General features: G+C 40.4%; 1 protein-coding gene across 1 annotated transcript in view; it reads right to left on the minus strand.

Annotated features, from left to right (window-relative positions):
- Positions 1-8780: 8780 nt before the first annotated feature.
- Positions 8781-13273, minus strand: part of RMND5A (required for meiotic nuclear division 5 homolog A (S. cerevisiae)) — a 24027-nt gene continuing 19534 nt past the window's right edge. The window contains exons 8-9 of the mRNA XM_010000278.1: positions 11152-11306; positions 8781-9764 (exon numbers count right to left, since the gene is read on the minus strand). Of these exons, the coding sequence (XP_009998580.1) occupies positions 9701-9764; positions 11152-11306 (219 nt within the window). The 3' untranslated portion in view covers positions 8781-9700. The remainder of the gene's footprint in view (positions 9765-11151; positions 11307-13273) is intronic.

Raw genomic sequence — 13273 nt, forward strand, 5'->3', positions numbered from 1 at the left:
GAAGGTGGGAATTTCTTTCCTTCTGGAAGAAACTGGTTGAGTGGTTAAAAAAAAGTCTTTGTCACTTGCCTTGGTTGAGCAGGACTTTGAGCATATCAACCTGGGACACCCTGACTGACTACAGTGAGTTCTGTTTCTTCAGCTCTGTATTTGATGTAAATATTTCCTTACTCCATTTGCAAATGGAGAAGTGAGAAACAAATAAAACAATGTTTCTAGTCAGGCTCAGTAATGTTTCATTCTTTCTCCACTTCCTAACCTCAGAAAAGCTAAAATCCTTCATTAAAATAATAAATGAGGGTTTGAGACAGCCTTAGGTAAGGGAAAAGGTAATGATTTCCATACTAGCCTGAGCTTTAGGATGTCAGTACCACTGCCTAAAATTATCTCTCAAAGTATTTTCCCAGACACTTGCAAGATGGGCCCTGTAACACTCCCCCATTCCAGGGGGGTGCTATGAAGGGGGATGAGATAAAGACTCTGCAGCTGCTCTGGTATTCTTGCCAAGGAGCTGATTAAAACCTGGGGAAAAAGAACAATGAGAACAATTCAAACACTTTGCTAATCTACCTCCCTGCAAACAAGCTGGGAAAGAGAGAAATTCAGAGAGAAACAAAGTTCTTCCAAACTTTTTTTTGGTAATACTTAACAAAACAAAAATTAGGGACTGGATGAGTGTATCTAAACAATACCAGGCAAATATTGGATGACAACTCCATGTGTCTACATGCACTTATAAAGAACAAATGAATTGACAGACTTGAAGAAACACTAAGACACATCCCATCTGTGAAGTGTGACCCTATTCAAACCCCAGCTGCTAAGCTGAGAACTGAGGGTCTCACCACACCTGCTGTGCCAGACCAACGTGTGGCTACATTTTTACAACATGAAGCAGATTTACACACCAATCTGTTTCTAGGCAGATCAGGTCCAACCTTTACCCGTTTAGTAAGTTATGTTTACCTAAAACAGCCTAATCTCACCCCACAGTCAGGTCTAACCATGCAAAGGAAAAAGCTCATACCTCTTCTCTCTCTCCTATGAGATCAGTTTTACTATCAGCTCATCCTGAAGTGTCTTGTTGAATTAGTTTGAGCTACAAGTTTTCACTTAAAAAGCCTTAATTCATAAAGCATTTCTGCAAAACAATTTACAAGAGGTAGCAACACCACTACCTCATTGGTAGCATTCTCAACAGCTCTTTCCTTGCTGGTTTCAATCATTTTATCCTGCATTTTCACAGAATCACAGATTATTAGGGGTTGGAAGGGACCTCTGGAGATCATCTAGTCCAACTCCCTGCCATTTTCACATTATACTGGAGCTTTGGTCTACATTCTGCCCTGTTCCTGTAACCCAGGCTGTCAGACACTGCCTCCCAAACCTAAATCCTCTTCCAATGATTTTGACTGTCTCTGCCCTTGCACAGGCAACTCCCCCTCCAGCTCTTTAAAGTTATTTTACAATGAGAAGGTGAAGGGATCTGGCTGCAACATCTCTTGTTGTTTCCCCACAAAAGGCCACATATTTGCAAGGGATGAATTTCCTTGAAAATGCATTTTCTCTGGCACAGTAGTTGAACATGGCATATGACACACACTAAGATGAAATGTTTAAACATTGAACAGACAACCAGCAGAAGCGTTTTTCTGTATTTTACTCCCTGAAAGATATACTGTTCTTTCAAATGAAATGGTTATTTCATGATCTACAGGTTAAATATTTATTGCTAGTTGTACTGCTGTGAGAGCCTACAGAGGTCAACCGTGTAGCAGAAACCAGGATACAGGTATTTAAAACATCAGAAAGCATTTCAGTAATTCCTCACAACAGAAGCCACATGGAAACCTAATGCAGGAGAAACAGAGCAAAATAATAGATACTCTAAGCAATGTAGAATGGTTACATTTGGGCATTACTAACTGCTGACGTTACTAACAGCAGTGCTCCTCTGTGCAGTGCTGCACTGAGACCCTGGTCCTGCAGGGAGATGAACACAGCTAAAGCCCTCCTGACACCACAGGTGAATGTGGGAAGCAGTGTGTTTGTTTTCTGGGTTTGGTTTGTTGGTTGTTTTTTCAGCAGTCTACATTTGCACAGGAAATCAACACCTAGAAAAGAAAAAAAAAACAGAACACTGAGAATTGCACTTACTCTCCTAAATACAGCACAAAATCCACTGCACGGTGGGGGCTACTGATGGTTGACCTCTAGTTCAGAATCACAGAACATCATGGATCCCTTTTAACCCCAATGCCAAACCCAGGAAGCTTTGGGATGCCTCCTACCTCTGGAGATGCTCTCCCTGCTGATCCTCCAACCTGCACCCTGCAGGCCCCAGTTCACACAGCACCCCAGGGCACACAACCTTCAGGACCCAGGGTGCACCCAGGCATAGTAAACCCAGATACACACTAACCCCCACACCCCTGCCTGCAGCAGCCACCCCCTGCTGCTTCTAGCTCTGGTTCCACAGCCTTGAAAGAAACAAATTGAAAATCTCCTATTTGAAGGTAACTGGAGCCTTCGTTCATACATTCTAGCAGCTCCTAGCAGTTTCAGTGCTCCAAAGAAAGGACTTTCACGGCAATATTGCTGCCTGTATATCCTGTTCTCTCTTTAGACCATGTATATCATGTAAAAGAAAGGCCAGTTAGTGGACAAATTCTCCTGCCTGCCAATTCCTGGACAACATCATGGCAGCCAGAAGCTATGAGGGCCTGGCTTTTCACTGGGTATAATCAAGCTATTGAAAACCACATGAATGCCACTGAGCTCTGTTAGCAGCTTCCAGCTTCTTACTCACTATCAGCCAGGTGTCATCGTCACTTCTGTATCTGCATTCATGTCATCAGTGTCTCTAAAACACAGATCTTGGTGGTCTGATTTTGGTTCTTAGATCTGTAGATGAGCAAAGGAATGGATCACCCAAACTACACATTAAGGTTGGCTGCAAAGTGCATATGAAGTATCAGTAGAACTGTCCTCCCTCTGTACCATTGTAACTAATACCACCAGCCAGCATAAGCCTATTAAGGAATTAATTTTAAAAGCATATTCAACTGTTCTGTTTGTGAACCACTGCCACTGAAGTATGTTTTAGAAATACACCAAATACACTGAGCTGCTGTGATTCAGCATTTGCTACACAACCAGCAAAGCCACCTCTGCAGGAGGCCTGAAGGCTGAGGGAACCAGAAGGGGCAGCTTGGGGCACACACCAGAATAAGCACCTACTCTTCTTTAGTTGCTACCCCGAGTTTCATGTTGATTGCCCTCAAGATGAGGAACACCTCACAGGCAGATACATCCATGAGAAGTTTGCTTCAAACCATCAGACTGACTTCACCAAGGAGCCCTCCAGCACAGGCAGTGACACAGCACAGCTCTCCAAAGCAAGACTGAGCTTCCTTCACCAGCTCTTCCTTCCACACAGTCCCACGACTGATTCCTCTTCCAGTTCAGGTCAGCTGTAGCCAGCACTGCATCCCAGATGGAAACCTATACCTCAAGAATGTTTGTTAAGTTTTCCAATGTACAACATTCTTTATAATCAGCTCCATCAGACATTAATCTTCTCCACAAGACAAACATTTCCCTTTGCACCCTACTGATAAGCTACCAAGAGAAGGCAGAAACCAAACCACATTTTTTGCACTGAGACCTTCATAACCAGATGTAAGTATCAGGGCAGCAGTGAGAAGGGAAGGAGCTGAGAGCAACTCCAGCTCTGCTGGGGAGGTGAATGACTAACAGCCTCAAGCTAGAAGGCACAAAGATGCCTCCAGCAAATGAAGCAACTTTGAAACGAACTGGTTGAGTTTGTGGTTGAGCAGCAATGTCTGGGCAAGAAGCCTGGGCTGCTGCTTGCACTGATGAAAATAGGACTGGCTGAGGTGGAGTCTAGAGAAGCAGCTCAAGTGTGCTTGTTTCTCCATGTACATTTCTCTGTTGTTGGACCAGCCCTACAGATCTGACAGCTTTTTGCTAGTAGCATGTGGAGGAGGTTCTAAGTCACAAGGTGAGATGACAGCACTGGCTGCAGGGGCAAAGGCTGGGAGCTGCTGTGGGTTAATAAAGAGCAAACAAGAGTCTGAGATATAGGATGATTTGCAAAGAGAAGCAGAATTAAAACATTTGTTCAGAGGTTGAGGGTTTCCTAATAGCAGAGTCAGTCAAAACTAGAGGTGGAGCAGCTCAGAAGCTGCTGGGTTAAAGGCAAACCTAGAAGTACATAATGGTGGAAAGAGTAAGAACTGATTTACAATTTAAGCATAACCTCAACTGAAAAAGAGGGTACAAGATGGTCACTGAAAGCCCTATGAAGCTGAGGGAGGTACCAGATACCCCCACAACAGTGTCCAGAATTCGTTGCCTTTGTTAGACACCTGCATCTGCCTCATCCCTTGCTTCACTTGCTCTGGAATATTTTCTGAGTAATAAAGGATTTAGATGAGTTAAATAACACCCAGATAAACAATATAGGCAAGAGGACCCCAGAAGTGCCAGTAACTGGACTGCTTAAAGTCACTTTGTCTGTCCAAGTCTGTATTTGACAGACCACATCTCACAGCAAAGGCACATAAACTCACCCCAGACTCCTCAGACCAATGTTGTGGTGCAAGTGCTTGGAAACCACCTGATAGAAACCATAACCTTGCTGCTGCTTCTGCAGCATTTGGGACAGAAAAGCAGAGTAGTACAAGAAGGGAGTTACAGAAATCTCTGGAAGAATGGTATAGAGACAGTGAAATATGACCTTTCTTTAACTAGATTTCTTGCTTCTGATTCATCTGAAACCAAATCTCTTTGACATGTAGGGTCAGGATGACCTATCTATCCATCACTGGATTCACATCCTGAGCTGTGCTGAATAAATTGAGTACGTACGACTCTTGTCATGGGAGACCTACCACATCTGTTTGTGCTTCCTCTTCTTAGAAACCTCCTCTGTAATTTAGAAACCCTGGAAAATACTGGAATTTATTCCCAGTTATGAGGTGGGGGGGAGAAAAATTGTCAGACAAAATAACTGAATTTGTGGATTTAGTTCCTCCTCCCACATGAAAATATCTCCTGGATGATGCTTAGGACTTGAACCAAGATGTTATTTGCATCTTCCCCATCCCTTTGTTTCTTCAGCCAAAGTAAAGGAAAACCCACCATGACAATTTGATACTTAGTAAGAAAGAAGAAACCCATGGCAGTGTCACTGATTCTGAAAACAAGCATGAGCCAGAGGAAATACAGGAGAAAAGGGAATATCCATGTCAAAGGCTGAATTCAGGCAAGCTTTGCTCACTCCAGTCCAGGTCGCTGCAGTCACCAGCTACAGCACTGAGTCTTTGTTCCAGTCTGCACTGGAACTGTGCTCTCTGGCTACATTCAAAATAACTCCCTAGAATGTGGAAAAATGCCTAGCTCTAAAGTGGAATAGGAACCAGGTCACACTTACCAGGGCTTCTGCATTTGAATACACAGAAAAATCACTACAGGGCAGTGTGATCTGACACCACCAGCTCCTGCACACAGGCCCAGGGGGATTCAGTACGAGCTTGCAGTATGCTGTAAACAACTCTAGTTTCCATATTTCCCAATAGGACTGCTAATTTAATAAAAACATGAACTCATAAAGGAATACTAAGTCACTCTTCAATCATATATACCTGTTTTCATAAACCACTCTTCCTTTATATATATTAGGGCTTGAATTCCATTCAGAAGAGCAATGTAACACATTACAGCTTTACTCACTATGGATGATTGCTGTCACTCTTTTTTTCCTTGTTCTCCACATGCCTTCCCCTACACTGCAGCCTCCTATTCACAAAAAACAAAAGTGCAAGAGTTCAGCTGGTTTAAGGAGCATGATTTTCTTCCCCCCCCCCACTAGAGACACATCAATCCCTGCCGTGATAAGCACAGAAAGGAAAACAGCATCTTGCAGTAGACAAACAAACCTTGCAACAAGGAGAATCTAACCCAAACTTATGGTGTTAAACCTGGTGAGTTGGGTTTGAGTAGTCATAAACAACTCCCACCTTCAATTTTAGCAGCAGCCATTCTGTAAAATGTGAAGAAAAAAGACTGAAAGCAACAGGATGGAGACAGGTCTAAGGTAACAGGGATCAGAAGCTCCAACTTGTCACTTGTAACACGCAGCTTTCCCTGCAGCTTCTGCACACATTAATTAACCTTACAGAGAGAAGGCTGAAATCAATGCAGTGTTTCAGTGGAGAAACACTGATTTTTAGCAGGAAAGACTGGTTGTTCAGTCATGTGACTGCAGGAAAAGGCTTTCCTTAATTCAAAAATACTTCACAGAACAGCTGATCAAGAGTACTGAGGAGAGGTGAGGACATGAGCTTTGTGTTCATGACCACCACAGGACTACAGAAATTATCAATATCTTTTGAGACCAAAAGGCCAGGTACTATTTTAATTTCCTACCATCTGTTTTTAAGGTTTTATTGTGTTTTATACCACGAGTCAGACCTGAAACCCCACAAGAACATATCACAATAGATTTCCTATTTAAGACATTCACTAAAACCGAAATTCTATGAATAGAGTTAACATGACAAGTCTATAAATAGAAATAAAGCTACCAAGCCACTGCTATGGAAATCAGATTTATAAACCTCCAATTAGTTTCAGAGCTCCTATAGGCTAAACCTTTTCTATAAGTAAAAAATTTCTTGGCTTAAGGCCCACATGCATTACTAGCTGGTGCTCTTGTTGCTGCAGAGCTGATGTTGGGACAGGTTTTGCAAAGGAGGGGGGAGCACCAGCTGCCAAGATGAGATGCAGATGTGACACAGTGATCTCAATCCTGGTGTCAATGTGCTGAGTCTCTTTACTCTCATTATGCAGCAGCCTCTCTGAAAAGCACCTGCTGCACAGAGGGAGAAGTTAAAGGCTTCACAGACTCATCCAAAAGTGTAATAGAAACAGACCCCAGATAACACTGTAGCTTTAAAATCAAATGCTTTCTTACTAGAGGTTAGAGAAAATGTATGTCTATCAAGTGCTAACTTCATTTCAAGTATGAAAACCCCAGAAAATTATTCACTTTGCCCTGTGCAGGCAGTAGTTTCTCTAGTTACCAGAAGCATACCAGGGAGTGGTAGGAGATAACCTTCATCACCTCACAGGGGATCCCTGTAACAGCCACAGCTCAGCCATGTTTCACCAACATCCAGCACAACACCCCACTGCTGTAGGCACAGCAGCAGCCTATATTAAACTGCTAGCATCATCTGTTGGTGGAACTCCAAAACTGCAAGCAATTCTTTATAAGTAAACAAACAGCTAGGAAAAGACCTGCAATTGTCTGGTGAAAACTGCACTTTTTCAATTAGTCATGGATTTATTATATGCACTACTTAAAAGGGAAAGCAGGAGTACTTCATATGAAAAGCTTTCTAATGCATAAGCTGAATTTGTAGTCTTTTGTCACTTAAAAACTCTGCCAATTTTTGTACTCTTAAGCAATTGCATTAAAGGCACTATCAACACTAACTGGTGTTCACGCCAATGCCAAAATCCCAGCAGTGTAACAGAGGAAGAGATGCAGCACTTACACTTCAGGCTGGTTTTGGGGGGGGTGTTGTTGTTTGTTTGGTTTGTTGTGGTTTTTTTAAATACTTCATATGAAAACCAAAGCATCAAGGAATTCTACGCCAAAGCAAAGATTAAAAGCAATTTCAGCAAGACTAGGAAACCTACATGGAAAATAACATCCTCACCCGTTTATTGTTGATTTTGCCACTTGGTAACGCGGCTGTTTTGAACTCAGTGTGATACAGTTTAAGTTTTGCAGGAAAAAAAAAAAAAAAGAAAAAAAAAAAAAAAGAAAAAAAAAAAAAAAGAAAAAAAAAAAAAAAGAAAAAAAAAAAAAAAGAAAAAAAAAAAAAAAGAAAAAAAAAAAAAAAGAAAAAAAAAAAAAAAGAAAAAAAAAAAAAAAGAAAAAAAAAAAAAAAGAAAAAAAAAAAAAAAGAAAAAAAAAAAAAAAGAAAAAAAAAAAAAAAGAAAAAAAAAAAAAAAGAAAAAAAAAAAAAAAGAAAAAAAAAAAAAAAGAAAAAAAAAAAAAAAGAAAAAAAAAAAAAAAGAAAAAAAAAAAAAAAGAAAAAGAAAAAAATCACACACCTGTATTTCTCACATGTATCAAACACAATTAAAGTTTAAAATTTGTGTGCCTTGACTTGCTCCTCTTAATGTCTCTTTAGGGATGTCCATGGTCACTGATCCAAAAGAGTCCAGCTCAAGTCTCCCAAGTCAGGTGCCATACAAATTCCAAAGGTGTTGATTTCTCCCAGATGGTCTTCTCTGTAGTGCATTGTGCTAGTGCATTCAACCAGTGTGTCAGTATTCAACCACATCAGCTTGGGGTTGCTTTTTAAAACTACACAATACAGAAATATAATTTTACATGTAGCTTTGCATGCCTTGTGGCTGCTTGCCCTACTATAGGACAGTGCAATAAATACAAATATATGCACACTAGAAAATATTTCACTGCCATGATCTACATCTCTCTTATGAGTACAAATTTACCTAGTCAACAATATGACAAATTTAGCAGAAAAAGTGGCAATGGCAGTAATATTCTACTACAAAAACAAGGCTAAGAAGCAAAGTGTTCTCAAGCTACAGGAAACTTCCTACCTCCTAATATATGATATAGGGCCCAGTTCTGCCAAGTGCAGAGTCATGATCAGTAGATTGCATCAGAACATGCTTCTCCTCCATTTAACAATGAATACTTCTACAATTTATTTGGTTTTGATAACTGTTTATAAATAGCACACTATAATGACTATTAAACCATACAGCAACATGACGTTTATAGCCTAATCCTGAATACAAAGTTCAAAGAACATGACTACAAAGGCCAGAGAGCAAATGTCATTGACTAAAAGCATTTCCACTTCAGAATTTATTGAGTGTCCTCTTACACAAACACTTCTCGATGGTAAAACCAGAGGAACAGGATTTTCCTATTCTCTCTCTGCTCCAATAGTAATTGAGCCACTCATCACCCTTATAAATTAGTGATGGATTTTAACAGGAAGCCCCTTGGGGCTATATATTTTATATACTTTATATATATGCACATTTACTTTGAATTATATGTAAAAGTTGAAAAAATGTTTGAAAGAAAAAACTCAGAATATATCACAGCTTTTTCAGCAAAAAAAATACAAATTAGTTTTATAACCACTATTCAGTTTATCAAACCTTTTTTTTCTGAAGTATTTACCTTTAATTATGTACACATTACAGGAAATAAAACTTTTTCCACAAACATTCTCTAAGGTGACAGTTATCAATACAATGATAGAATCATAGCAGGAATAATATTAAACAAATGGGGGTGATCAATTTCTGCTTTTAAAAAGTAAAAAGTCACCATATAATTAAGTACAAAATCCTGCATTGAATGACAACTGCTGGTGTAGTAACTTGATCAGGTATGGAGACCAAGAGTATAGTAAAGCCCTATGGTAATAATATTTCTGTAGCATTCCACTTGGTATGTATATACTAAATGTTGGCAAAGTTTCTGTAGCATTAGCTTATACAAACACAGGAGTCCTCAGTCTGCTGCATCAAAGGGAACAAGTGTGTTTTAATTCTCCTGAAATGCACCTGAAATCCAGAGTGTCACTTACAAACTGCATAATGAAACTCTTCTTCAGAAAAATATTTGTTTGGCATCTCCAGGGCTCTGTTCCATTGGACAATAGGGGCATTTTAATCTGGGGGACAAAGACAACACGTTACAATTGTGGCAATGTGGACAACTGAGCATTAAGCTTTCTAATCCATTACAAAAGAGTTTGCAGTCACAGTCCTTCCTCTTTTTTTTTTCCCCAGAAATGTACTCTTCAAGTCACAATGCTTTACTTGGCTCCAATAAAAGTCACCTTTTTTGAGAGAGAGATTATCACGCTTTTTCTTCTCATTATATTCTCTCTCACCCACACACCCCTGAATTATTAAATACCAAAAATGGTATTTTTCATTGCCATGAAATTACTCTTCATGATCTATTATTTCAACTTCTAGATTAGTTTGTTGCATTTTAGTAATCTTAAATACACTGGATGGAACCTTTCACTTAGACTTCCTCAAAACCCAGTATGCTTTTCTCTCTGGCTCCCAAATGCTGTGATTTTACAGCCCACCTAGATCAGCTCCTGCAGGCTGTGGTTAAAGAGGTCAGCCTGGCCTCCCTGCTGAGGTCTCCACCAATACAATTCCACCTGCTTACAATGTTACTTCTAGCATCGATCCATTTTTTCCCCCATCTCTACATTTGAGCCTTTTACCACGTCATTCCCCTGCCCTGCCCCAAGCTAATATTGTCAGAGCTGTTCAGGCACTAAAGCTGATCCATGAAAGCATCAGGAATTAGTCATCAGGGGCAGGGATAATGTGGCAGCAAGTTCACAGGCTTAAAATGGCTGAAGCCTCCCATGCAGGCACACCTTTAGGCTTTCCTAACAGGGCAAAGAATGCAAACATCATTCCACATTTTCATTCAAAGCATCCCTTATTTTCACAGGGATTCACAAAACAGCTTCCAGCTCTACATTAAGCTGACAGCCTCCATGGAAGCTGCATGGATTTAATCCAAGTTACCACTCGTTCCTCCTCAAGGAAATCTCTATAGCTCTCTCCCTCCCATAACCCTGTAGGCACCCCACTGGTATCTAAGGAGGAGTATTTCCACAACATTAATTCAACTGCCTGCTCAATTACTGAAACACTTTCCCCCAGAGATTGAATTTTCATTTTTTAAGGATGTTTAATCCATGACTAACCTTGCTCCCAACAAAAAACTGGGTGTGTAAAAGCCTCCATTTTTAATTTAAGACAACACAACAGTATGCACCACCAGGAAAAATACTCTGCTCATTGCATTCCTTCACATAATCTCAATTCCTACAACACCAGAGGGTTTACTAAATTTTTTTTTCCAGCACATCAACCTGGCTTATCTGGCTTCTAAGTCAATTCTCTAAGATTAACAAGCTTCCACCAATTATGTGATTATGGATTTAGTTTTCCCAAAACACAGTATCCTAGTCTTAAGATTTATCCTCATCTATATGTTGCTTGACAGAAAAGAATTGTACTTACTTGCTGCCATTAAACATTTTATTCAAAGCATCTCTTGATATAATATGACCACAGACTAATTTCATAGGTGGGTTATTATCTGTTGTTTGCTGACGAAGAATAGGACAGGCAAATATTGAATGATACCAGCACTTTTTACCAAGGTCCACTTCAATCTGTGAAAGAAATTAACATTACAATTTATCACAGGAAACTGCATTTCCAGACAATTATCTCCTTAGGTCATTACTCTTACTTAACAGATTTCATACTTCAGCTGTGAAGGCAGCAAAATCCTTTGTGTGGATGCCTGACAATTCACCAGCCAAAAGTACTTAATTGTGATCTTAGAATGATGATTTATATTGCTCCTCCTCACTCTCCACATGCACAGTGTTCTGCCAAGGGACAAGTGTGTGTTTCAGTGCTGATCTATGCTTTGGCAGAAAAACTGAGCTGATGACCCAAGACTTTCTGTATTTCCTACCCAATGATTTTTCCAAAGTGATTTAGATCCAATTTAAAACGAGGGGGCAAGGGAATAAAAAAAGAAGAAAAAACCCTTGGATTTATTACATTCATGTTCTACAGCTTCCTGAAAGATCCTTCCAACATCTGCATGCCATATCAGTAATGAAGTCCATGAGAATCCTTTGCTTTCAGTACCAACACAGCAGACACTGGTACAGTACAGCTGTTGCCACCAGGACCAAATGATTTCAGAAAGGGACATGTCAGAGAGAAGAGTAGGTCCATGACTTCAGCAATCTAATGAGGGCTGCAAAAATCACAACCTCTGTACCCAAAGCTCCTGTCTCTGACCAGTCCTCAGTTCTGACAAGTTTAACCTTCAACAAAATCTGATAATATAACCTTTTCACACTGCTTAATCTCTGTCTCTACATGATGAAAATAAGGTTTCCCATCCTCATACTGCCTTAGCAGTCCACACTGGTGACCCTTAAATTTACAATATGCAAGGAGGCACATAAATACTCTTAACTGATCCACATCTGACAGCAATCTTTTCCCAAGTGCTCCCTAGCTAATAATTCCTGTCTGGACAGCAGGGCATGAATCTGTCACACTTGGAGGTTATAGCCTCTGTGTTACAGAAAACACAGCTGGAAGAAACTCAGAACATGTATTTACACCATAAATACATCTCTTACAGCTATAAAGAGGTTAACTCAGTTCATGCCCAGTTTGCACAAAATAGGTTTTTGTTCCAAATCAGGAGCAGGCCACTGGAGAGCTGCACACACCTGGTAAGAGCTATAAAGGGAAACTGGGGTTTCATAACAAGAGAACTTCATACCAACTGGTATAAATGAGTTGCACTGGATCCTAAATTCAATTCCCATCTCCCCAAATGTAGCACTACTTCTTCCATCTCCTATCTGCCTGATAAAAGTTACTGCAAAGAAATTTATGGACAGAGCTCAAACATAGCCGGGAAAGTTACTGTTTCTCAGTGGGATGCATTTCCTTTCCAGTTCACTGAAACATCTCATACATTTGGTGTAAGGTTAAGTGGAAGGTGAGAGTGTCTGTCTTGTTAAGGCCATTTCATCAAAGACCTTTTCAATGAGAAAAACAAGTAAACAGGAGAGCAACAAATGGAACTAAGAAATATAAACCTGACAGACAAACATAACGGAGACAACAACAAGAACGAACCTTGTCAGTCACACTAATAGACAGGTCAGTAAGAAACTGCAATGAAACCTGGACCTTGCAACAGATAAGAATGCAAACCTGAGGGTCTCAGAGGAGAGGTGCTCAAAAGAATCACAGAAACTGCAGGAGGAACATGCAGGGGAGGAAAGGCCAGAAAGGGGAGTAGAAAAAAGGGCCAGAAGGGCCAGGCCAGTCTCTGAGAGTCTGTGAACATGCATTTACTCATGAATTTGGAGTGTGTGAGTGTGCTTTCGTCAGTGAATTTCAATCCTTACCAGCCAAAGAGGAGGAAGGGATCATGACTGACTGCACTTATGTTCTATGCAAGTCATGTACGTGGGTGCTGAGGGGAGCAAGTGTGGCTGGTCACATCAGTGTCCTCTGTGTGTGTGTGGGTGCCTGAGTTTCATGCTCAGCTTTGCTTCTGGTTGAGCCAAATAGCCACACCCATCAGCCTGAGCCA

This window comes from Chaetura pelagica, unplaced genomic scaffold (genome assembly GCF_000747805.2).
Source record: "Chaetura pelagica isolate M959 unplaced genomic scaffold, ChaPel_1.0 scaffold116, whole genome shotgun sequence".
Taxonomy (NCBI): domain Eukaryota; kingdom Metazoa; phylum Chordata; class Aves; order Apodiformes; family Apodidae; genus Chaetura; species Chaetura pelagica.